This window comes from Haliaeetus albicilla, chromosome 7 (genome assembly GCF_947461875.1).
Source record: "Haliaeetus albicilla chromosome 7, bHalAlb1.1, whole genome shotgun sequence".
In the NCBI taxonomy this organism is placed as follows: Eukaryota; Metazoa; Chordata; class Aves; order Accipitriformes; family Accipitridae; genus Haliaeetus; species Haliaeetus albicilla.
The window spans coordinates 1314010-1340161 of NC_091489.1; the positions used below are offsets into that span (position 1 = coordinate 1314010).

The following is a 26152-nucleotide window of genomic DNA, read 5'->3' on the forward strand; positions in this document are numbered from 1 at the left end:
TATTACAAAAGGCACATAGTTATCTCATCAACAGAGGGTAAAATTGAAACAACAGTATGCCCAGACTAAAAGTAGCCCAATACTCCACTCCCCCAGAGTGGATCATCTTGCAGCCTGTGCTTCAGGAAGACATCATCAAATTCCTCAGCACTTGTCACCTTGGACTTGGGAGGGAATAATTATTTCACAACTTGTTCACAACTCTATGTTCATAACAGATTAACGGAGTGTTCACATAGCAAGAGGCATACCAAAGCTATGGACCTCCTCTATCAAGGTTGGGCAATCCTCTTCAATCAAGAGGCTCTGGTGCTTGTTTTGGTTCAGCAGTGACTCAGGTGACCTGTCAACATCAGTTATCAGGTACTGACACAGACAAACCCAGCTTAGCCTCTGGAAATCTAGCATGATAGCATTAGGCAGTGGCTTCACTATGACAGGGAAAAACTGTGACAGGAAAGAAAAACAGTCACAAAAAGTAAGAATCAGCAAAGGGATACAGAGAACAGGATGAGATGGGAAGAACAGGGGTACTAAGGTGCTCTGGTGGAAACAAGTGCAGAACTAAAAGGGAGCAGTGGCATGAAAAGCACTGGCATACACGAAATCCAAGTGGTCCTTCAGAAGCTCACCCATTTATATGGTGTCCGCTTTTGGAAAAGAAGAAGAAAGCTTTTGTGCATTAAATGCTTCAGTACAGGCTGTTACTCAGTCCTGACACATTTTCTAATAAATGTTTTGTACCAAAATTATTCCCTACAACAGTTAGACATGGAATCCCTCCCAGATAAAAGAACAAACAACTCCAGGTCTCTTTTTTGATTTTAACAGATCTCACTCCCTGGGAGCGAGTTCTTGTGACAAAATTAGTCAGAGTATGAGATTACTGGTGCGGATTTCTTGTGTTGTATATTCACACATGCAAAAGTCTGACAAGAAATTATCGTGCTCAAAGAATGCAAACTATAAGTTATAAGGACACTTTGCAAATGTATATTTTGACCAAAGAGTTTTATTTTCAAAGACTGAATTAAATGCATGGTTAGAAAAAAAGGTGTTTAAAAGGTTAACAGCTTAACAGTGTTTAAGAGGTTAAAAGTGCCAAGAATTTAATGAATTCATAAACCCTGCTAAAAAAATTGGGGGCTTCAGTGACTTGAAAGAATCTTGAAAAGGCTGGAATTCTTGTTTTTATAGTCTAATTTTAATTTCAGTTTATAATTGTATTGATTTTGTCCCCTATTTGTAGGGTAATGAAGGATTTCTGCTGAAATGTTAAACATAAAATCACTCAGAGACTATAGTTCTAGAGTTTGGTTCAGAAAAAAAGTGTTTTCTAAAGGTATGTAACGTCTGCATGATGGTTTTATCAGCAAAGACTGAGATGATAAACAAGCTGCTTCGTGAATGGAACTCTCTGTCCTCCTGAAAGGAGAGGCTAAAGAGTGTCAACTCCATTAATCCCGTAACAGAAGTAATAAAAGAGTTTGTAAAGCATAGACATGTCAGGGGATGTCTTCCAGGAAAGATCCGTGGAAGCATGACAAACCAAGGAGCTTATGCACCACAAGTACAATGCTGAGTACTGTGCAAATTATGAAACTGTGTGTCAAGGCATTGGATAAGAAATCTTAGAGTGAAGCTAGTAAGAACAGAATAAAGGCATAAGCTTGAAATACCTTTTTTTTTTTTTACTTCAGCAGGCTTCAATTTCCTTGTATAGACTATAAGAAGAAAATTTTGTAGGTTGAAGTTCACATTCCAGCTGCAGAAAAGAGCTAAATGAAGAATGAACAGAGCAACACAGATCTCTACCAGTACAGAGATAGCACTGATTTTAGATGTTCATTTAAAGTCCTAAAAGTTTTTGAATCTGGAAGCATTCCAAACCTCATGAATTTAGAGAAATGTAACTGCTTTTTTTTTTTAAATGACAGATAGAACATAGCTAAAATGCAGAAAAAATAATTGAAAAGAGGAATATGACTGTATGTAGAATTATACCTAGATCTAGAACTCAGATAAAGACAGATGATTTTCACATACCTGTTCAAGTTCAGATATGAAATTAGATTCATCAAAACACTTTTGATTTCTAAACTTTTACTAATGTAAATACCAAATTGTATCTAATTTTCACCAAAGGAAGCTTTGCCTTACATAGTCTATTATAAAATGTGATAACGCATGTGGGTTTTGATATAGAAGTCTTCAATGTGGAGACAGTAATAAAACAACAAAATCTATATAAATAAATAGCATGAGTGAGTGAATTCTGAACACACACTCACACGTGTGCACACACACACACACACACACACACTTGCCAGCAGTCTGCTCTCAGTGTACAGGTACGGACATATTTACCATTTCTCTTTCACCAGAAGAGTCAATGTTCATAAGTAAACTCTCAAAAGTGAAGTTTTTTTCTCTTTAGGAAAATATCTGTGAAACACAGCAACTGAAGCAAGCTGCAAATAAATGATCCATAACCGACCACCTCCAAATTTCACAGTGCTTCATTGAGGCACCTTTCCTTGGATTCTCCTTTGGTTTGAAAATACTACTGACAATTTCTAGTAAAATATTAGGAACTATTTAGAAGTAGTTGTTTAATATGAAAGAACAAATAGTGAAGACAATGAAGGCAGGGATAAGCCTCAGGTCTGCAAGGGCTGCATTCCGCATTTACAAGCTTTTGATCATGGGGGACACACCCTAAGGATCTGAGTTTGAGGGTTTACAGAAAATTGAAAAGGCCACAGAATCCCCACCACTACAGTATTCTGAATTATGTTATTGGACATAATCTGTATTGTCTGCTTGATTTATTTTAATTTTTCCCAATGGTAAATATTCTACAGGAAAGAAACAGCTTTATATCTGCTACCTGTTTTTTATAAGTGTTCATCTGATAACAACGTAGAATAACACACAGGGCGTTTTAAAAAGCAGCAAAGTCAGTTTCACCAGCAAGCTTCCAAAGAAGTTATAAAGACTGAATGAAAGAAGACTGAATGAAAAATCCCCAGAGTTTCCTGTTAAAGTTTATGGTGTTTCCCATAAGTGATTTTGCTAATTTTTTTTTTAATGGAATTTGATCTTGCTTATTGTGGGATCACTCAGAGTTAAACAGACCCTAGCAGCTTGCACACCTTAGGATATTTAAATTACAAGGGTCTTAAAGAAACTTTTTTATCTTTAGGAAAGTTTGCCTAAACTTGTTTCCTGAGATACTAACTCTTGGATACACACAGATTTGGCAAGCTACACAGAACCATCAATCTGCCCAACAGCAAAACTGAACTGTGGTGGCAGAGGTCCAGGTTCAGTTTGAAACATGTTTCCACAACTGTGAAACACCTTGTCTTTTCTAATCAGCTGAAGAATGAGTGGACATTCTCAGAACCAGGCTGTTAAGCTGCGTACCACAGTTAGATTTTGGATGTTTCTTTCTTCCCAAGTACACATCTTCCCCTACTAAAAAGGCTGCACATTTCCCTGAGGCTGCATTAAAGTCTCAACTGTAAATTTCAGAAAACCCCTCAGTATTCCAACAACCGGTACGAGGCTCAGTTTATCTGCAATCACCCATCCTGAATTCTAAGCTCATTTTCTGTTGATACGTACCATCAAAAACTGTGCTAAAACCAACGTTCTCCTTATTATATTGTTAGCAAACGTATCATTTTTCTTCTTTATTTCAAAGTTTTATTTTAAAATAATTTTGGTGGTTCCAAACTAGAGACCAGAGAAAGTTCCTCCCACCTTCCCTTTGTCCCTGCTTTTCTCCCTCCTCTCAACCCCCTGTTTCCTTAAACAATTATGTGCCTCAGTACCAATTTATTGTCTTACCATACCCCTACTTCTTCAACTGCAACTTGTGGTTTTCATCTGAAGAATGTCACCTTGTCATGCAAAGAGAATGGGGTTCTTTCTTCAAACTCCACACTATTGCCACACTCTCCACACACACATTATCCCCAGTGACACACCCCAGCAGGGTAAACAAGCAGTTAATATTTCCTTAAAAATCTCCCAAATATGTTTTCCCATAATTATGCACTATTGAACAGAGCTGTATTACTGAATTACTGCCTTTTGCATTTCACTAGCAAATTATTACATCTGAAATATACTGGTGCTTCAGACTCCGACTTTAAATGAGGTATTAAGATGACTCTTCTAAGTGCTTCTCAAATCTTATTTTCAAAAATTGCTTCATTTCATAGTGCATATTGGCATCAAACACAGTTATTGCTATCTGAACAGTTTCATCTTAAACCCAATTTGTTTGCATTTTCCAAAAGTAACAGGAACTTAGTCCTCCCACATTTCTTCTTTTAACTGAATTATTTCCATCTTGTACTACCCTTCTTGACTATTTCACAAGCATTAGTAAATGAACTGTGCCCACTCTTCCTTGTACATTGATGGATGCTAATTGTTCCTCACACAATGCTATGATTATATGCTTTTTGTACTAAAAATTCAGACTCCAAAATCTAAATATTAGTTCCAAGCAAAGAACAGGAACAAGAACACATAAAATTCAATTTCAAATTTTCAGTGGAGAAAAAAATGGATAAAAAAGAAGAAATAATGGTGAGATGAACTGATGATTGTACATTTTTCAATGAAAGGAGAGTCTTACTTAAACTTCATTTTGAAAAAGTTAATTTTCTTAAAATAGCCATGGTGATTGCTGTAAATGGGTAAGTGGGTGTGGTTGGACTCACTTTGTTTTTCCATTCTTAAATGTCAGAGAAGTAAACTCCAAGTTTCAAAACTATAGCCTGAAGAAAAAACACTCATCTGAATCATCCCTTTTGTTTAATTAAAAAGAAAACCCAAGCCCTAGCCCCTGAGATGTACAGCCAGCTCTGTGAGGAATGTCATCATAATTGGCCTCACCTCTAGGGAGGAGAAATTTTGGAGGGAGGGCTACAGGTTGGGTTTCTCCCAACACCCTATCTTGAGGATATAAAAGAAGCACCAGGGCAGTGAAGACACATACTTTCCTCTTCTACACCAAGCTGAATAACTGACCTTAGCACCTTCTTGTGCTGCAGCTATGGCTACTTCCTTCATGCAGAGCTCTTCTTCTACCTGTGGTGGTGGCTTTGGGGGTGGTGGAAGCAGCAGCTCTCGCCTTTCCTCAGTCCGAACAGGAGGAACCTACCGAGCTCCAAGCATACATGGGGGATCTGGTGGGAGGGGTGTCTCCATCTCTTCAGCTAGATATGTCTCCTCTATAGGAGGTGGGTATGGTGGTGGATTGTGTTCTGGTTTTGGCAGTGGTTATGGAGGAGGCTACTCTGGCTTTGGTGGTGGTGCAGCCTATCGCTTTAGTGGAGGAGCTGGCTTTGGTGGAGGTTTTGAAGTTGGTGGTAGCTTTGGTGGTAGTGATGGCCTTCTCTCTGGCAATGAAAAGATAACTATGCAAAATCTGAATGACCGTCTGGCTTCGTACCTGGACAAGGTACGAGCACTGGAAGCGGCAAATTCCGATTTAGAAATTAAAATCCGAGACTGGTATCAGAAGCAAGCTCCCACCAGCCCAGCCCGGGACTACAGTAATTATTACAAGATAATTGAAGATCTCCGAGACAAGGTATGACATTGAAATCTAGAGGAGTTATAAGAATGCATTAGAATTGTGGAACTGCATATTCCACTTCTTCAAAATAAGCTAAAATAATTATAAAATAAATATTGAATTCCCCAACCCCAAATATATTGTGGTTATGAGCATTCTAGCAGAAAAGAGTAGCTTTTTCTCAATTTAAAAATAAAATATGTTATCCTGAAAATGTGACATTTGTTGATATTAAAATTATTGCACTAAAAGTTAGCAAAACACGGCAAAATGTGTTTAGAATTATCAATATATCTATTCAGTAATCAAACAGTAAAGAATGTGAAAGGTAGGCCTCAAAGGCTGAAAAAATAATTCTCCTAGTTACAGATAAGATCAAGTGTTGTACAAATGTATTTTCTCATCATGTTTCTAATATTACACAAGGGTATCTCAGCTCTCTTATTTGCATATGGACTGTGGAAAAGAGCTTAGCATTTTTGGTTTTTCTCTATAAAAGCTGTAAGAATTACAGTGTGACCAAAGAGCAACATAATAAATTGAAATGGCTCTTGCAATCCAAAAAGCATGCTTAACCAGTGACATCACAACAGAGGTCCATTTTTTTTCTACCTTCTTTGATGGTTTACAGCCTCAATAACTACCTACTATGTACTCAGGACCATGATATTTCACCATTACTCACAGGAACCTTTTTCTGTGTTTCTTAACTGCCAGATCCTTGCAGCTACGATTGACAATTCCAGAGTCATTCTGGAGATTGACAATGCCAGGCTGGCTGCAGATGACTTCAGACTGAAGTAAGTTTACCTGCAGTACATTTGTCTTCTCTCTCTTTGTCTCTCTCTTAAAACAGTTTTCTGAAGTTTAGTATTACATTTTATGTAGAAAATAAAGTTCTTCAGTCACTGAAGGACACATTTCAAAATTATGGATAAGTATTTTTCCTCAATAACTTCTCATGAAAAAAACCCTGGCAAACAGAATCAATGTGATGAAGGATCAATTCAGAATACAAACCTGATAGAACACAGTATCCAGATCACTGAGCTGTTTACATAATAAATTATAGTTCATGTCTGAGTTTTTTAGTGATGCTCATAACTATTTTTACTAGCCTAAATCACAGGGGAAAAGACGACAGGAATAGGTTGGGATTTTCACTTAAAAAGAACCGAGTGGCGTGAAGAGATCGCTGTTCAGTTGCAGTAGTTCTCTCTCAAAGAGTCTGAAATTTAGAAAAGACAGACAAAGAGTAATTTGGGGCTTATCCAGCTCAGGGACTCAGCAGTACATCAGACAATGCTGAAAAGATGATAAAGATACTTGCACAACTGATTTATCTTGCAGTGATATACCTGCAGGTTTGTATTTTCTCCTCTGTTGTCTTAGGCAGAGCTGGGCAATCTGTGCTTTCCTTCACACCAAATTTGAGAGGACACTGCAAATGGACTGTCCTGTGTGACAACTTTTCTATTGATGCTGATAATCATTATTAGGTTCTGCAAAGTGAAATGTCAGGTACTCCTCAAGAAAAAAATCAGATGGCAATGCATGTAGTTTCACATGTCATAGTTGGACGTTGGAAAAAACATCTTTACTCCCTTTACACTTCTTTTCAATATACATGTTTTCATTTATAGCCCACTGTTCCTCCTACATTCAAGATAAAATTTCACAGTTTTATGGCTCTACTGAATGCAAACTTGTACATATTCCAGTGCTTGTTTCTTTTTTAAACTGTAGATATGAGAATGAGTTGTTCCTGCGCCAGAGTGTAGAGTCTGACATCAACGGCCTGCGCAGAGTCCTGGATGAGCTGACTCTGTCCAGAGCTGACCTGGAGATGCAGATTGAAACACTGAAGGAGGAGCTGGCTTATCTAAAGAAGAACCACGAGGAGGTGAGAGTCCGTATCAGTACAGAGAGGAAATTACTTCCCTTTGGAATTTATGCCTCTCCTGTGGGGAGGAGGAAATCCAAACAAAAAAACCCAGAATGACAACATTGCAGCTTAATAAGAAGAAAATTGATATTAAAAGAATCCAAAGTGTGCCCTGAGAAGCTTTTATCTGATTCCAAACTGTTCAGACCTATTCGTTTCAGTTTGACATTCATAAGCACTTGACAGGTTACTGGGATGATAGATAAGCTGAGTAAAAGAAACATACATATAAGTCACATGTAAATATGTGTGTGTTGTGTGTGAGTATACAGAGAGTAGAAAAGCACGTGTGATGAGAGATAAAATGTGATAAACGTTTTTTATGTGTGTTCCACCTATGATAATTGATAATAAAAGTACCGCGTACCACTGCATGGATTGCTCATGGCAGAAAGTATATGAGAAGAGAAAGCCTAATCTTTTTTGTGTCCTCTGCCTTCTGCCCGTCCAGGAGATGAAAGAGTATTCAAATCAGCTAAGTGGAACAGTCAACGTGGAAATGGATGCGGCTCCTGGCATCGACCTGACCAGAATTCTCTCTGAGATGAGGGAACAGTATGAAGCTCTGGCTGAGAAGAACCGTAAAGATGCTGAGGCCTGGTTCTTCACTCAGGTATAGTTACACCAATAAACAGCAAACTGATGCATTGCCCCATTATTACTGCCCCAGCAGATAGGATGGGCCCTCCCTTGCTCAAAATAATTGAAATTTTTTTATGGAATATGTACATGATTTTACAGTTGTTTTTTTCTTTCAGACTGATGAGCTGAACCGTGAAGTAGCCACCCATACACAAGAGATACAGACCGGCAAATCAGAGATCACAGAACTGAGACGCACAGTCCAGGGCCTGGAGATTGAGCTCCAGTCGCAGCTCAGCATGGTATGGAGCTATCCCAAGCACATCACAAGTCACTACTACTACTACACTCTCCCCTTCCTCCCTCCCTATCTTGCCTCTCCTTAGACTCCCCCTCTGTGGGAAAAATCTGCATGCTAACCTATTCTGACGTTATTCCGCTTTAGAAAGCTGGACTGGAAGCCAACCTGAGAGATACAGAAGGACGATACTGTGCACAGCTGGCACAGATTCAGGCCCTCATCACCAGTGTTGAGGAACAATTGAGTGAACTTCGATGCGACATGGAGCGTCAGAACCAGGAGTACAGAATGCTCATGGACATCAAAAGTCGCCTGGAGCAGGAAATCGCCACGTACCGCCAGTTGCTGGAGGGCCAGGACTCTCAGTACGTTGCTATATACAAATCCTATGATGATTAGATAAGGTTAATAACATGATGCATTGTAAAGCAGTAATTTGTGGTTGCTAAACTGACTCCAGATTACTAAATTACATTCACTGCACACGCAGCCTTTAGAGTACTGGCAAAACAGATGCCCAGCAAAATCCCAGGTGTTGCTATAACTCAAGCTGAATCTTCAGAACAATTTTGCTGATGATTTGAAAATATAAATGCAACCATTTTGACTACAATGAATTATAGAAGGCACCAGGCACCATATGTATGTCTTACATAATCCTCTTGTTGCACTGGAATAATAGCCTTCAGCCTGAAATAACCTATAAAAACCTGTTCTCAGTATTTTTTTAGCTCTTGGTTTTCTACAGTTGTGCACAGAGGTGAAAATATTCATCATCATACACCAGTACTCCCAACTAGAAAAGAACTTGGTACAGACCACAGCTTACTTTAGTAAAGTCTACGTTTTAGTGCCCATTTCCCATATCTGATCTACACATGGAATTACTTTTGATTTCTGAGGAGGAATCAGCTCCTTATATTGTTTCTAGATGATGCCACTTTGAGAAGAGAAGTATATAGAGACATACCAGGACCAAGAACAGGTCTGACTGCTGTTCCTATTTCCTATTGAGTAGATAGGAGTGACCTTCAAAGCAGAAAGCACCTTAACAATAACACTAGTAACCACACACCTGAGAAACAACCCATTGAAAGAAGCAGTGTGAAATCATGGCTATTCACACGCAGTGGTTCCTAAATAGATCAATGGTTTCAGTGGACAGGGTTGGTGATGGTCATTAATCAAATATTTCTTCTTTTCTACAGGATGTCAGGAGTGAACCCTAAGGATGGTAAGAAAATTTTGATTTAAAGAGGGGTTGAAATGAATTGACAAAATAGGATTAAATAAACCTATCTTTTTTGCTTTGGATTTCCTCTTACTAACACAGATTGCATTCTCTCTGCAATGACCACATTCTTTATCATTTAGAGACAAAAATATAATACTTTATCTTATTCATGTGCGCTTTTGAAACCAGTAGCTTGCCAAAATGATTGCCTGAACTCATGGGATTCTAAAATACAAAAATCTCCCAAAGATTCCTAAGCTCTTCTGCTGATTCACACAACATACAAGATACATCCAACACCAACATGTGATGTGCACTCTGAAGATTTACTGGATGAGGACCAGTAGGGAGAGAAGATAAGATGTCAAGGCAGTTCCCCCTTTGATATGAGAAAAAGATCTTGTGAGGAAACAAACAAAAAAACCCCCATCACACAGCTCTTCAGTGTGTTAGCAGTGTATTTTTTTTTCCCTAGTTGAATTTTTTTTTTTCTCCTTTAACAGCACCTCTGAGCAGTGGAAGAGTTCGCATGGGCATGGAAGATGGTGGAAAACCTGTTTCTACTCATGAAAGGAGATTCCAGTAAAGAAATACTGAATCCCTTCTTGCATATGACACCATATAAAACCAGTGCAGACTACACATACACTATTGCTAGGAGAAATATCCTTTTACTTTCACCAAATCACAAGAATGTAATCCAAGAATGTGCAACAGCTTGATGTCTTTCCTTAAATTTGCTCTCCCTTTTCACACAATCATTTGGCTCTATGGGTCAGAGATGGCAACCTTGTTTTCTGCCAGTAGCTATATAGTTTCCTTATGAAAGAACCTACATAATAAAGTTTCTGTTCTGCTCGTGCAAATATGTCCAGTCTAATGTTGTTTTTTTGAAGTCAGTATGGCATTGCCATACACATGACCATACACCCGCCCTAACACAGTGCTTCCTATAACCCAAAACAAGAGGTGCTCAATGTATAACAACAATAGCAGTAATAACTTTAATAATAACAATAAAGATGATGACAAACAGATATAAAGTGCCATTAGATTCTCCCAGGAATCTGAAGCTAATATCAGTAAAAAACCTGAGAAGATAATGCAAAAAACCCTTAAGCTCTTTGTTCTGGGTTCAAAGTGCACAACATGAGTACAATTCATGCACGAATAAAATGCACCTCTGAAAAAAATTCGTATTTTTCCATATATCTATTTATGTTCCTGCACTTCCTTCAGCAAAAAGGCAAATTCCCTTAGCTCTCAAGGAAGCACTAGGCAAAGTCCAGGTGAAATGAACTGTTCAAGCAGAGTTTGCTGTGACTATTTTGGTTTTCATATATAAGGAAGAAACTCACCAGCCTGTGTCATTACTGTAGCTGTTGTATTAGCAATACTGCCTTTTCTCAGCAATAAGTTAGTCTGCAAATTTACACCAGTGTAATTGGAGTTGCTTAATAAAGATTTAAGAGGCTACTAAATCTCAACTTCAGAAGCATATAAATCATTTACATAAATGCTGTATTTTGCTAACATAACCTGTTTGGAAAATTTGTTGTTAGCCTCATCATTGAGTATTTCAATCCACATAGTAGTATCTATAAAACCAGTATGATTTCTAGAATTACGTATTTTATTTTCCTTCCAACCTCCTTAGAGCCACTATTTTTCTGTGTTCTATTTACTGACATTTAAAAAAAAAAAATCTACACTGCTGCCACCAGCTGCACAGTTTAGCCATGGACGAGGCTGCAGGATCATTTGTATACCACTGTTAAGAAACATACATAGCGCTGGTATTCTCACTGGAAAGAACTGAGAAGAGGTTCTCGCAAACTTCAGCAAAGCAACACCACAATCTACCAGAAAAGAAAAACCGAACAGTACAAATGATATTCCTTCCTGATCCAGAAATCAGGTGACTATTATATGTTACCACTCGGCAAGAGAGAAATTCTACAGCCAAAGGCTGCTATCCATTTGTATTTCAGATGGAGGAGTTGAATCAACAAGTGAGGTCACAGGATATTTACCTGTACAATGTAGGTGTCAAAATATTCTCCCTATACTTAACCTGCAGCCTATAAATTCAGTTCAGTTTGCTTTTCATGTTCCAATTCCCAAATAAAGCAACTCAGGACACTTTGCATTCCTCAGTTCCCGCTAGCTTGGGCCTGCCTATGAAACAAAGAACATCCACCATCCAATGGTGCCATCTGCTGACAAGGTTTTATTTTCTTACTCTGATCCTTTCATTCTGTACTCTGTGGATTAAATAGCTGACTAAAACCAAGTCCCATAGTGCCAGCCTGACAATGGAGAGCCGTGTCTGGTTTTGAAGTAAGTTTTTTTGTCTTTTCCATGGATCATCAGCATGTGTTGATGAAAACTGTATGGCATGTTTTCCAGTTTGAAAAGGCTGAACTTCAGAGGAAACACTTCCTATATGCTAGATCATCTTTGTTTTGTATTACTTGCCAGAAGAAATACAATTCTGTTTTTCATGATGGTGTGATATTCCATGAAACTATCAGGGAGTAAATCAGAGGCTATTCTGTCTCACAAACTGTCAGCCTCTCTGCCAGGCAAGTTGTGAATCTCACAAAGTAATTTCATGGGAAACAAAAGATTCATTTTATTTCACGTAATATTATGTACATATGTATATACTTATATTTCCATTTAATATTTCATAGAACATTAGCTGGCTGAACTGCCAGGCTAGAAAATTCAGACTGAAATTAATCTCTGGTGAGATGAACTGAACAGCAGGATATCATTAGTTCTATTATAATTTGGGGTTTTTTTCAAGTTAGTTACATTTTTTGTCTGGTGCTTCAAGCTCTTCTCACTCTCAAGCAGCAGGGCTGACACCAAACTGTAGCTATTAATAGTAGCTGTTATCAGAATATTTTGTGATAGCCACACCTTGTACTTACTGGAAAACCATATCTTCAATGATTAATTTCCCCAAACAATTAAAAATGTTAGCATTTCTATTCAATGAAGTGCATGAGGAATAAGAAGGAATATGTACTCAACGGAAATGTAACTGGTAAAAAGAAAATCAGCAGGTGCTGAGTAGGGCTGACACAGAGCCACAAGGAGGAGCTCAAAACCTGCCCTAGGCCGAAAAAGAGGCCGAGGAGGCATCCCAGGAAAGGATGAAGTGCAGCAATTCATTATTACTGAAATTTTTCAAATGAAACACAGGAAAAAAGATTCCTTCAGGTTTCTTCCAGGATAGTGTGATTCTGGTTTGTACAGTCTCTCCAACCCCACTATTCAGAAAGAGTAACAGTGCTAAGTAAGATCTTGTTAAAGAGCTGAGCCTTCAACTGCTGTAAGGAAAAACAGCTGCACCATTTCTGAGAGAGCCCATGCCCTCTCAGCTTTCCACCTCTTCCCAGGTCTTCTTCCTCTATCCTATCCATCAGTCGCAGCCTAGCGCTACTCTGAAAGACAAGGTAAACCCAATAACCGCAGCTGTTGCCATGGGAATGCTTCACAATTTACTACCTACTTATGAGCATGAGGAATAAGAAAATCTTTGCAGAAGCCAGACTTGCCCATTCTATATTTGATGGAAGAAGTTCGACAGAAGGTTACTGAAACTTTTCAGAAAGACTATTTTTGCATGATTGCCAGGTCAATTTTTAGGGCTGGTAGCTTTAAATAATCACCTGAATTTTTCAAGTGTTGTTCCAAACTCATATTCTAAATACTTTCTGTAGCTAAACATATAAATATCTTAATAGTATTAATACTAGTAACAGCAAGAAATTCCTGTATTACTATCTATTTCAACAAGACTATTGAAATATGACTGCACCTCATGAAATCATGAAAAAATCAGTAGAAAAGATTATTAAGTACCTAATTATCATGTATTCCACCTGGAAATGAGCAGCTGCAGGGAACAGCTAGGCCTTACTCACTTTGGACTGGAGTTTTAGTCAAATGACAGAGGTTAGATAACTTCATTAAAGCCTCATGTCTCATACAGGCTGAAGCTGTTTGGTACATTAATGACAGCTTGATAGGGCATGCTGCATTTCAGGATTCACAGACTGCTGTAATTCTAAAGCCTGAGAATTACAACAGAAAGAAAGAATCTTGAGAGACCCATTCCTGTCCCAGCTCTCCATTTATTCTCTAATGGGCAATACTCTTCCCCTTATAAGCAGGAAAATACAACATATTAACTACAGGGTTAGAAAAAAGTCTGAGGCAGAGCTGATCCTGTTCCACACCTACTGATTTTAGCCACACCTCACTATTATAATATGAAAAGAAAAAGAAAAAAATCCCAGAACAATCAAAAGGAAAGCAATCTGGTATGTGGCTGTGATTCCAAATAACAACAACGGTGTGTGCAGGCTCATAAATGCTTCAGAATTGACCAAGAGGAAGCGCATTTCATGATGACACAATCTTGTTGCTGTAGTCATTCATCGAAGGGAAACTCCCACAGGAAAAGACATAAAGCTGCTTAGGGAAGGCTAAGAAGCTGCTCAGTGCTAGTCAGTCAAACATTGGGTTAGATTCACAACAGAGCTAAACATGAGTACCAGCCAAGGCCCTTTTCAATTTTTTTCTGGGTCCCTCAGGGGTAGTTCAGGGTGTGGTTTGGCCCAGCAAGGAACTTCTTACAGACCTTCAAGTGCAGATGGTGGTGCCAGCAGCACACATACGTCTTTCTCCTCTGCCAGACCCCTCTGGCTGGCTACTGGAGGAGAGGCACTCTGGGGAGGCTTCGGCGAGCACCATGGGGAAAGCATCTTCCTGGGTGGGAATGAGAAACAGACTATGCAAAACCTGAATGACCGTTTGGCTGCCTACCTGGACAAGGTCCGCTCCTTAGAAGCAGCTAACGCTCAGCTGGAAAGCTGCATCCTAGAGTGGCACAAGACAAAGTCTCACGGAAAGAGGCATGACTTCAACCAATACGAGCAAAACGTCACTGACATGCAAAGACAGGTAAGTCAGAGCTATAAGTGACTATGTCATTCTATGCTCTTTTAAGGAATCTAGGTACTCATTTATGCTGATGGCTTTCCTTTAAAGAAAGTTAAATAAAACCTTTTAAATGTTAGAAATACTAATGAAAGTGGTTAGAGGACCTGGGCATAAATGGTCTTTGTGTTCACAAGGAGCAGAATGGGCTACAAGAAAGAAAGGCTGGAAGGAGACAAGGGGGATTCTGCAAAGACTGGTAGTATAAAGAGGTTTGTCTGGTGCCAAGTGTTCGTTTCTGTACATGAAACTGTGGTTTGAGTAACTATGTCTGGCAGAATTTGGTCTTTTTGACTGCATATGTATTCAAGCAAATTACAAAGCAGGCAAACTGAAGAGACTGCCTTCTTTCATGCATGCTGTCTTCAGACATACTGTTGCATTTCATTGCTTTGATTCCTATGGTAGCAGTCAATGAAACTACAGGAGGTTTGGGTCCAATGAGCTTATGTAATCAGATGGAAAAATACTTCATTGTAATTAAGAAAATAGCAGTGACAAATTCCTTGTGGATGTTTTCACTATAATTAAAAGGAGAATTTCTGGTTCCTGCCAGTAGTTAATATTAACGTTCAACAGTAACTCTTTCAATCTCCCAGACTCACGTGTCTTCAAATTTAAGCATAATATTAATCTGTATTCATAATGAACATACTTAGCACTGTAACCATCTGTGTGACTAATCAGTGTAATTAACTTTACATAGCCATATGGGGCAAAACCCAAAGCTATTTCAAATGCCATGTTGTAGTTTTCCCTCCACTTTTTATAATATGGTTACTTGACATTCTCAAGACCCTGAAAAATTTTTTTCAAAAGGGCTTGGAAATGGTATTAGCCAACATCTTTGCTGAGTGAGGCCAGGGACTTAATCAAACGCCCTGCTCACTGTTAAATGTGTTGCCTCCAGGCAGAAGATGAGGCACTCTGACCACAGACTGTGTAAGGAGAGCCAGAATTGTCATCACCTATTTCTGCTTTAAGGATAAAGAAAGGTGATCCATCTCCAGACCTATCACTTGAGCACTTTTTTTTTTAACTGATCCAGAGATAAAAACTTGTTCATCAAGAATATAAATGTGTTCACATTGATTTGGAATTAATAAATCAGAAAGATTTAGGAAGACAGTAAGACTAAAAACATAATGCTGATCAGGGTAAAGCCCTCACTTAGGAATAGGTTGTACCCAAACCACTTATTTTTAACATTCACCACTTAAATAGCTATCACTGGCTACAGGCACCTGTTAGACTAATGACTGTCTCAGCCAGTATGTACTGAATGTGGTGCTCATACTGGGGAGGAAGGGCTGTTAAAGGATTATTTACAGGCGACAAATCAGTGATTTAACCCAGAATTTTTACTTTCTCTATAAATTATTGCAATTAGCACCATGACTGCCAGTAAAATGAGTGAAAATATAGCATCTAATTATTAACCATAATTAAACTAATTAACCATTAATTAAAAAGGTGAAACTAATTTAGCACCTAAAATGAAATTTAGACAAAATTTAGGATCCTATATCCACTAACCCAGACAGTCTATGATATAGGCTGTCTAAACTTGGAGGCATATAACCATTTGGGTCCTACATTTTGGACCACACTCTTCCCCAGATACCTGAATTCTGGATGAACATGCCAGGTGGAGCAACAAGTTGCCTTGCTCCAGCCTGACTCCATTCTAACCCAGATACAAAGAAAATAGCACCATTTCTTCAGGTAAATGTCTCATTCAAACATCTTGTACCGCTAAATAAGCAAACTGATTTACAGAGCATTCAAGGAGCCAGGATCAATGCTGTTAGACAAAGGACACAAGGCATGCTGAGGAAGAAGTCAGTGCAGGAAGCCTTCTTGAAAAAAAATCTGTTTTGAGAAGGAATTTGAGTGTATTTCATGTATAAAATGTGTGAGTTCTTAATTAAGGTATCTGTAAGTTTGCAGGTTGATATTAGTGATGCACCCATATTCATGATGGATGTAGTGAAGAATTCTGTATAATTATAAACAGATAAATGCCCACATTTGAAATGCATTGCTAACTGGCATAGCAATCAATATCGTACAGCAGTTGGCAAAACACTGACAATTCTATAGATTGCACAGAAGGAGTCATAAAGCATTTATATAAATGTGTTGCTGTGTTGCATGATTATGAAATGGCAAAGTTGAAGAACTCGTATGTTGCTTTCTCACTGCCTTATTACTTTCCATAGTAAAATTTACCATTCTCTAAGGATGGATTCAAGAACTGCTGCTTCTCTGACAACAAATTCCAGGCAGCCACACATTTAGGGTATTGTTATACTTCTGCAGCTGGCCTTGGTCATGTCCCAGGGCAGTATCTGAGGTGTGCTGCTAATTACTCAAGAATGTATAGTCTGTTAATAGATTAGTTAAAACACTCCACAGGCATCTTCTTTTTTGCTATGAGAGGTAAACTTTTGACACTTCAGGACAATTTTGTCATTTCCTTGTTTCTTTGTGATTCATTTAGGTGTGGGAAGTTTTACTTCAAGGTGCTGAGAGCTCTGTAAATGGCTAATGATTTCTGTGCAGCCATAATGCACCTTGTTTTGCTATTTAAGTGTTGAGTGAAGGCAGCTGTTGGAATTGCAATGACGCTTCCCTTTCCTCTTTGTTAGAAAAGGACATGGAGTCCCACAATGATTAGTTCCTGCTAATCGTTTATGAGTCCCTGCTAAAATTCTTTCAAAGATTTTGAATGGAATACTGAGCTTTTCATATTCAGATCTATAGTTCAAAGCTATTTCATGTTAACAGGGACTTACAAGTCTTTTCAGTACATGCTGAGTACACTAAATGAATGATGTGGTGCATTTTCTCCTGCACCTTTTAGGGCAATTTTCAATATCCCAAAGGAAAATCAGAAACATGAATTAATCACTCCATGCTGCTGGACAATTCAGTACAGTTATAGGTGAATAACTGAATGGACCATGACAACTAGATGCCAGTGTTATTCTCAAAATGACAATCCATGCAACTCTAGACTGAAGCACATGATGGACTCGAGGGGTCCTGCTCAACCACGACAGCTGCTTTTCTAGCAATGCTAAACAGATTCAAAACCAGTTAACAAGAAAAGAGGAAGACAGTGATTGTTATTCTGTAATATACCGTGAGGTTTGTGTAATATTATTCATATCCTCTACCTGGCCAGGAATAAGATGACTCTCCTCCTGCTTCATATCCAAAAAAGTAACACAAAGAAAAAAGTAAGATTATGGACAAAAATTGCAGAAACATCTAAGTGAATCAGGAAACTAAGCTTCTTTTATTCATGTACTCTCCTTAACATGGGAATTCTACTATTTAGATGCTTCCTAAAAGCAGCAGGGAGTCTAAAACAGCACAGGTTATTCACCATCACCATATGGCAACACTGAGTCTCCTGTTGGATTCTGTTTTCCAGATTGAGGATGGCAAGATCACCAACGCCAGTATCCTTTTACAAATTGATAACGCTAACATGGCATCTGAAGACTTCAGGCTCAAGTAAGCTCTTCTTTGGTTTCCTGATTAAGTTTGAAAGAGGATTAAGAAAATATTGCTTTTTCTTGATAATCCAATATGAAACTGATTTTACTGAGGTTTTCTGTTGATACTAGATAAATAAAACCGATGTAGAACAGAAGAAAAAACAAACCAGAAAGGATAAAAAGGATGTAAAAACCACAAATGATTGCTGAACAATCTTGAGTCACCTTGTTTATGATACTTAGTTCAGGTCCTGAAGAGCAGGTTTTACAGCAGACACCTGATACTTGTGACAAAAGGCATTTAAAACTGTCATCTGGGAATACAAATTAACCCTTCTCTGCACTATGCTTCCCCAGTCCAGCCCAAATCTACTTCCCGTACTTATCACCTCTTCTGTCCAGCTCCGCAGGAAATACCCGTCCTTCAGTATCTTCTGCTTTGGAGTGTCGTAAGTTTTGCCACAGTAAATGGGCCAGCGCTTCCTTGGTTACCACTATGCAGTTTGATTTTTCAGTACATTGTTGAAAGATAGTTCTCAGACCCAGTAAAAAGCCAAAATGTTTGGACAGAAAACTTCCAGGCAGATCTTTGCAAAGGAAAGGAATTTACATTTCTGTAAGTTAGACTTCTTAGGAATCATGAAGATTTGTCTTATTTTCAACAGATGATCATCAGCTCTTAAAAAAAAAATCAGCTTTTGGTAATATTGTAATAAACTTAAAGATTCTGAACACTGTAGGCCTTATCTAGCCTTGCCTTCCTTTATCATTCAATAGTGTCATAAAAGGAAACAGTGGAACTACATTGAGAGAATGGAATCATAGCATGAGTCTGATGGATTGAATGTAGAAACATCAAAAGAGCCCACCAAAAATTAAGTAAAGGGAGAGATTCAGAAGAGCAAAAGTGCTTCATATGCCCAAGGGAAGATACAGCAGTGTCTTTCTGACTCTAGTTCACTACAGATGGCAAACTGCAAGAGCTTAGAGAGGAATGTTAAAACCTGGCTTCCATGACATTTTTCCTGTTTTCTGAAGGACTGAAAAGTTATCATTTTGGAAAAACTACAGAAAGCATCGATTGTTGATACTGTTTTCACACCTTTATTGGCAAATTTTTGAGAATCATATTCTCAAAGCTTTCTCAAACTGGTGAATGTTAAAATGCAAAAAAGGAAAAGGAAAGAAAGAGCAATTATTTTATACCATATAGGAGGAGGAGTGAAAATTGTGAAAAACAATAATGAAACTCATCTTATTTTTAAGACTATTCAAGAATATTCAAAGAACATATTTTAGAAACAGAATTTGTTTCCTTGGTTTTTTGTTCTCTCTAGTTCCCTACATAGAGGACTTAAGTATACTTCTCTCTAGAAGCAGTTTGTTCTCAACAAGCATGCTTTATCTTCTTTTTCCTCATAAAGGTATGAAGCAGAGAAGTCTCGCAGGCAGGGAGTGCAGCTTGATGTTGAGAACCTGCGTAAGGAGCTCGACGGCCTGACCATTGTTACAACAGATCTGGAAATGGAAATTGAAGGCTTGAGAGAAGAGCACATCCTCAGGAGGAAAGACCATGAGGAGGTAGAAAAAGTTCCACTTGGTAAAATCCTATCACACAAATCTTCGCTACCATGTAATTAACTCTAGTAAGAGCCACAATCTATAAATGGGATTGATGATTCAGAACCTAATCATGTTGCTAAACAAGCCAATGAGAGTCAGATGAGGCACAAAGTTTGTGTACTACTTTACCAATTAAATTGGGATTTCAGAAAGGATAACAAATTGTTGTATTTTCTCCCACTTTTTTCTAGTCACCTACCCATCTGTCATACATAGCTAATAGTAACTTACATATTCAAAAGAAATATTCTCAGAAATACTTAGATACAAATACACAGAGACAAGTAAACAGGAAACGTTACTGGTTGCTGTTGAGTTCTACTCATCACAGACTTTTCCCTCAACTCTGGCTATATCATTTCACAGAATCACAGAAGCACAGAGTGGTTGAGGTTGGAAGGGAACTCTCAAGGTCACCTTGTCCACCCCCGCAGCTCCAGCAGGGTCACCTGGAGCAGGCTAACCTGAACTGAACAACCCTTGAATTCTTGAAGCATCAAAATTAAAAAGAATGGTTGGTGCAGTCAAGTAAAGTTACTTATTCTTGCAAAATCCTAAGCACAATAATTAGATAATAATTGTCAAAAAAACATGCTGCTCTGAATTCTTCCAGAGCTATACCACAGTGGTCTCTGTTATTGCCACATATATAATACCACTGCTTGACAATTTGCTGTTTTCATTTTGCTTGATCTGATGTTTTCAGTCATGACCTAATGCAGAACCAAACATCCTACTCAGTATCTGTCAGCTATTAAAATGGAGAATAGAAACACAAGGGTTACACTGCAGTAGGTGAAGCTGTCTTTGGCTGATCCCCTTACAGCCAAGGATACTACTGAGCAGCTATAATAAAACAGTTCTTGGAAGCAGGGCAACCAACAGAGACATCAGTAAGTCCAGTTGATCTGCATTTTGGAGGTCATGATGTCATACCCTGAAATGCTACTTTGCCTGGGCACTTTTGAAAATGGTACCTAGCACATAAGATTGTGCTATACCAAAAGGAATGTTACCATACCTGCTTGACTTGTCCTGTAATTATGTTGTTTACACAGTAATTATACGCTTTAATCCAATTATTCCTTTACCAATTACATAGAACTTTTACATTACTCTCCTGTAAACTTAGTTATAGTTCCATAAATATTAACATACAGTGTAAGAAAGATGAAATTACTGTTAGATTTTCATCAAAGGTTTTGGGTTCCTAATAGATAAATAAATAAAAAATGTCAGTGCTTCTTCATTAAGTATATATCTTTCAGAAACATTATATGAAAAGATCTTCTCACATGTTTTTTATTGAGTTCTCTAGCACAGTTCTGCCACAGAAATAGATATAAGTCACTGGTTTAAGTCACACCATAGTATTATCCATATATAGATTTTCCAAATAGTGTTAACTGAATGTATATAAGAATTAACCTACCATAATGAAAAAAATACTGTGGGTATAGTGAGAGGATAGAACTGAGGAAGACAAGACAGGGACGAAAACTTTCTACTTTCATAAACAAGTTTGCTTGTTTCCTCTACTAATATATGAACAGGATATGGAAGCAAATCGCTCATCGCAAGACTTCAAAGTCAATGTAAAAGTAAATGCAGCACCTCCTGAAGACTTAGCCAAGATTCTAGCAGAAATAAGAGAAGATTATGAAGCCATAATTGAAAAGAATCGTCAAAGCCTGGACAATTGGTACAAAGAACAGGTAACAGCTATTTTCTGCTCATTTCAAAGAGCCTGTTACTGTACATGACTGACCAGAATCAGTAAGCTTTTCTCTTGCTTTTGCTCCATAGACCGCAGCTATGTCTCTGGCAGCAACCCCTAATCCAGAACAGATACAGCGCAATGAGAACGAGATCAAGGATCTAACACGTACTTTACAGTGCCTGGACATCGAGCTGCAGGCACAGATGAGTAAGGTATCTATTGTAGACAGCTCTGGCTGGTCACTGTTACATCATATATTCTCAGAAACTGTCATGGACCAATTCTTCATTTAAATCCATAGCCTAGCATGACTTTATTGTAGTTACTGAAGTATCAGTGAAATTGGAATTTGGACCATGCTTGACTTTGCCAGACTATGCAAAATAGATTCAGCAACCATCACCAAGAAGTGAAAAATTTATGTCTCTCCTTAGAACAAAGTATGGGGAGAAGAAAAAGAAGAGATGGGATAGCTGACTCCGTGATCTAGAAAGAAAAAATGTCCAAGAAGACAGATAGTAATATGAATTTCATATTTACAACCCCTATTATAATGCATGAAATACATGAACTGTGAAAAATGTTGGTGGGGAATCTTCAAAAACATTACTCAGCTCTTGTACAGGTTAAAGCTCATGTACCCATGATGTGGAGACTTTAGAGCAATTCTGGACAGTAAATGCAGAACTGAAAAAAGAGTCAAGAGCTACAGGAGCACAGCTTTTGAGCAGAAAGAATATGGCAGGGATAAACTACTCACTTTTTGCCTCTCATTATGCACACACAACACAGCTTCATGGTTCTGCTGTCTTCACATGAATAGTCATGCAAATGCATAGGTGTTTAAATTACCACAGTCTTAATTTGCAATCTTCTAGCCAGAGACCAAATTTGCTGGCATTTCTGCATTATATCTTCCACATGAATAATAATCATAGTATTGGTATTATCTGCTCTGTCAGAAACACATGCTGGAAAACACCTTGGCTGACACTCGGAATTACTATGCTGTTGCGCTTCAAAACATGCAGCAGATCATCTCCAAATGTGAGGAAGAGCTAAGCCAGGTTCGTCATGACATTAAGCAGCAAAATAACCAATACAAGGTTCTTCTTGGGATCAAAACCCGCCTGGAGAAGGAAATTTCCACTTACCGCCTGCTGCTGGAAGGGAATGTTGACGGGTAAGGCAAAGCCGCCCTGACTGGAATAGATGAGAAGAGAGTTCTCATATTTGGGTTATTTATTTGTTTGTTTATGCTTAATCAAAGCTTGTGAGTTCCATATTACATCAAGGGTTGGTATTTTAATGTGATGGATCATAATAAAGAGCTTGAGCCACTTAGTATACAGAGAAACTTGTATCCATGTAATTTGGATTACCTAAATAAATATAACTATTTAAAAAAAATAATAATTCTACATTCCCATAGCATGCCTACCTCAGCATAGGAAAAAATGCCAATTTCAGTAACATTCATATTCATTTCCTATCTTCAAAACAAGTTCTAGATCAAAAAGAAGCCTGGAGACAAGTTTAGATCTTTTTTGGTCAGCCATCTGCAGCTACAAATACCAGCACACAAAATCTGTACCATATGCCCCTCTGCTGATGGGTTGTTTGGTTTCCCCATCTCTGCCTTGTTTAAATCTCTCCATTCAGAAATCTTTGGGCCTCTATTCTTCATTCTCTCATCTTATATACAGGGTATGTCTTATTTATACAAAATCAGAAAAAGCAAGATTAGTCTTTATAACTGAAAACCTCAGGGAGGCAGGACAGTATGGCACCAAGTAGGGGGTTATTTGTCAAAAGCCAAAATAGGATCAACTTGAGCAACTCAGAACACATGAGAAACAATGCAACTGTCCACGGTAGAAGCAATAATGAATGTACACACGAACAGTTTCAGGTGAGAGTTATCTGTACCTAAGACTACCGAAGAGGAAAAGTTCTCATGGTATAAAAGCATCATTCTTTTTTATTTAATTTTTTAAAATTTTATCTTTTTTCATAGTGCTATGAGGTCTCCTTAGAATCAGTGAAAAGAAGGGGATGAATATCTTCTTGAAATTAGTAAAATCATTATTTTTTCTCTGTTTTATTATCTTTACAGGATAGCAAGAAAATCTGAATCAAAAGCTAAAGGTAAAAGTCCCTTATTTTGTTCTCTGTAGTGACTCTTATTTACTGTCATTTCCAATCCAATTTTACTCAGAATAATTTTAACCTTACATGAATGAACTATGAAAGGTTTGCATGGCAGTTAATTCTCGTGTAGGCCATATTTGAGACTAATTTCAGTGATTCATCAGTCTTGTGAAAGGCTGCACTTCAGAGCACATTCTGCTGTGTCTGCCCACTCATGGACTATCTTCAGATTGACCTCTGTTAGTCAAACACGTTGTCCAAAGCTCAGACTCAAGACTAAAGCTTTCATGGTATATGAGGAGGCACAGTGAGGAGGCACAGAGACTCCATTTGGTGACTAAAACAGTGTTAGGGCTTGAGAGCAAACAGAAAATCTGCATGTCTGGAAACTCGTATTCTGGCATGAGCATGACCTACAGACATTTAGGATAATCTGCTCTGAAGTTAGATTTGCATTGGCTGGGATGTAGCTGTATTATTCATTTGCCCTGACCTGGGCAAGACTCAGGGTGACTTTCCGGCAGTACATTTCACAAAGAGCAATAATAAGTATTGGCTTAAAGGGAAACATGTAAAGATAATTCAGTTGAGGAGGTAGCTGGTAAATTACTGTAAATGAAGCTTTCCCTGCATCATCTTGTCTCAGCATTGTTTCTTGTCTAATTAACCTTTCTTTTTGTTTCAGAACATGCTGGGCTGACCAATCGAAAGATCAAAGCAATTGTCCATGACAGTGTGAATGGGCAGGTGGTATCCTCCACCATCAATGAGATCCATCAGCAAGCATGAAATAAAAAGTTCTGCTAACTACTGGCTTTCCCAGCAGACTAAGCTCTGGCAACCCTTCTGTGTAACTGTGCTGTATGTTGGTCTCCCTGTGTGTAAAATAGGGATACTACAGTGAACTCTCTCCTAAAATGATTTGCAGCCTAATAATGAAAACTGCCATACAGAGCTAGGTATAGCTGATATTGTTAGTTTAAAGAGCTTTTAGTTATGAAAACGCCAAAGAAAAGCTATTCAATGAAAATGACCAGCTGAGCTGGTAATATATGTACTATGCACATCTCACTGGGGCATGAATCTCCATCTGTGATTCATTTATTGCTCTGCAAATTAACTATAATTTAAAGTGAATAATCTCTCAACTTTTCTCCTGGTCTTATGTCTCTCATCATATACCTCACTGCAGCCAATAAATTCTTTTCCATTACTTGTTCTGGTCATTTGAATTTCCGATTTCGCTTTTTCTTACATATGCACCAGCCTAAAGTGGCAGTGTTACTGACATAGGTCACATTGTTTCAGGAGGTATAAAACTGGAAGGACACAAAAAAGAAGAAAAGAGGTGACACAAGTTACAGGTGATGTTTACATAAGCAAAACTATTAGACTTCCCTATATACAACTTTTCAATGTCACTGTTTAAAACAGCATTATTAGTAGGATTGTTGTAAAGTACACTTTACTAAGATAGTCACCCTAGAAACATTTCTTTATTCTTCAGCTTTAGAGAAATTTTCTTTAACTGCCTTTACATGCTTTCCTTCAAAGATTTTAAGTCCTTTTCCAGATACTTTCATTCTTTCTCAGTGACCCATTTAATTCAAAAAAACATTTCAGTTATTTGCTTTCATATTAATGTTCACTGTTTTTGTTGATGGGTTCTGTAGTCAGCATAGACTGGTATATGCAATGCATACTAACTTAAGGGGAGAGGCCCAAGTTCTTTACCCAAATCCAAGCTTCTTCCCCTTTCTCACATCAGCCCAATCACTGACTCAGCAGGAGAACCTAATAGCAATAGGAAATTTCCAGTGATATGCAAAGCTAAAAACTGAGTGAGAAAATGAGAAATATTATTAGGATCGTTTAGACAAGGAAGACTGTAAAGCAGAACGAAGAGAGACAAAATGGAGCATAATCAGTGTCTGTACAGATTTGCATTCCAAAGTCAATGTCTGCATATAGGGCAGTCTCATATTCATGTGTGAAATTGTCATGGTACTCTTTCATACCTACTCATAAGGGACTTTCATAAAGGATTCCTGTTACCTGCTTTGCTTTGAAACAAGGCTCATAAAAGAAAATGAAATTTTCAAAGAAAATGCAGATTTAAAATAAACAAAGTCCATCTCTATAATACAGTGTTTTCTTACTGGCATGTTAGGACCAGTTCATGATTCCCTTTTGCCCCCTGCCCCCCAACTCTCCACCCTTGTTGCACAAAGAGATCCCAAATGCATTGAACGGATTACCTAATGGTTTCTTTAAATTGGGTAAAACTTGTAATACAGGATTAGTAACTCTTGGATAATTAACAATGTCCTTCCTTATGGCTTACCAGATCCAGCAAGCCAGACCTGGTGTTTGTAGCATCTGGACAAAATGTGCCTAGGTTTTCTTGAACAATTTTCTGCGTTATTTAAAGTTATATTTATTTCTCAAATTGAATACAGAGCAAACTGCATT

The 26152-nt window shown here is 38.1% G+C and overlaps 2 protein-coding genes and 1 long non-coding RNA gene across 3 annotated transcripts in view; 2 read left to right on the forward strand and 1 right to left on the reverse strand.

The window, feature by feature from the left end:
- The window catches only part of LOC138685932 (uncharacterized), a 68443-nt gene that overhangs the window by 5618 nt on the left and 36673 nt on the right, over positions 1-26152 (reverse strand). The gene's annotated exons all lie outside the window — the stretch shown is intronic.
- On the forward strand, positions 4993-10801 carry LOC104318948 (keratin, type I cytoskeletal 15). The gene is made up of 8 exons (XM_009920444.2): positions 4993-5614; positions 6317-6399; positions 7346-7502; positions 7996-8157; positions 8303-8428; positions 8572-8792; positions 9636-9661; positions 10165-10801. Exons 1-8 carry the CDS (start codon positions 5075-5077, stop codon positions 10245-10247), a joined length of 1398 nt encoding a protein of 465 aa, XP_009918746.1. The 5' UTR covers positions 4993-5074; the 3' UTR covers positions 10248-10801.
- KRT23 (keratin 23) lies at positions 14125-24893 on the forward strand. The gene is made up of 8 exons (XM_009920439.2): positions 14125-14641; positions 18120-18202; positions 19611-19767; positions 21363-21524; positions 21616-21741; positions 22492-22712; positions 23646-23677; positions 24366-24893. Exons 1-8 carry the CDS (start codon positions 14225-14227, stop codon positions 24467-24469), a joined length of 1302 nt encoding a protein of 433 aa, XP_009918741.2. The 5' UTR covers positions 14125-14224; the 3' UTR covers positions 24470-24893.

Coding starts and splice junctions, on each gene's coding strand:
- LOC104318948 (XM_009920444.2), top strand. CDS start 5,075: ATGGCTACTTCCTTCATGCAGAGCTCTTCTTCTACCTGTGGTGGTGGC. Junction 6,400..7,345: donor GCAGATGACTTCAGACTGAA/GTAAGTTTACCT, acceptor TTTAAACTGTAG/ATATGAGAATGAGTTGTTCC. Junction 8,158..8,302: donor AGGCCTGGTTCTTCACTCAG/GTATAGTTACAC, acceptor TTTTTCTTTCAG/ACTGATGAGCTGAACCGTGA.
- KRT23 (XM_009920439.2), top strand. CDS start 14,225: ATGAGTACCAGCCAAGGCCCTTTTCAATTTTTTTCTGGGTCCCTCAGG. Junction 21,525..21,615: donor ACAATTGGTACAAAGAACAG/GTAACAGCTATT, acceptor TTTGCTCCATAG/ACCGCAGCTATGTCTCTGGC. Junction 21,742..22,491: donor TGCAGGCACAGATGAGTAAG/GTATCTATTGTA, acceptor CTGCTCTGTCAG/AAACACATGCTGGAAAACAC.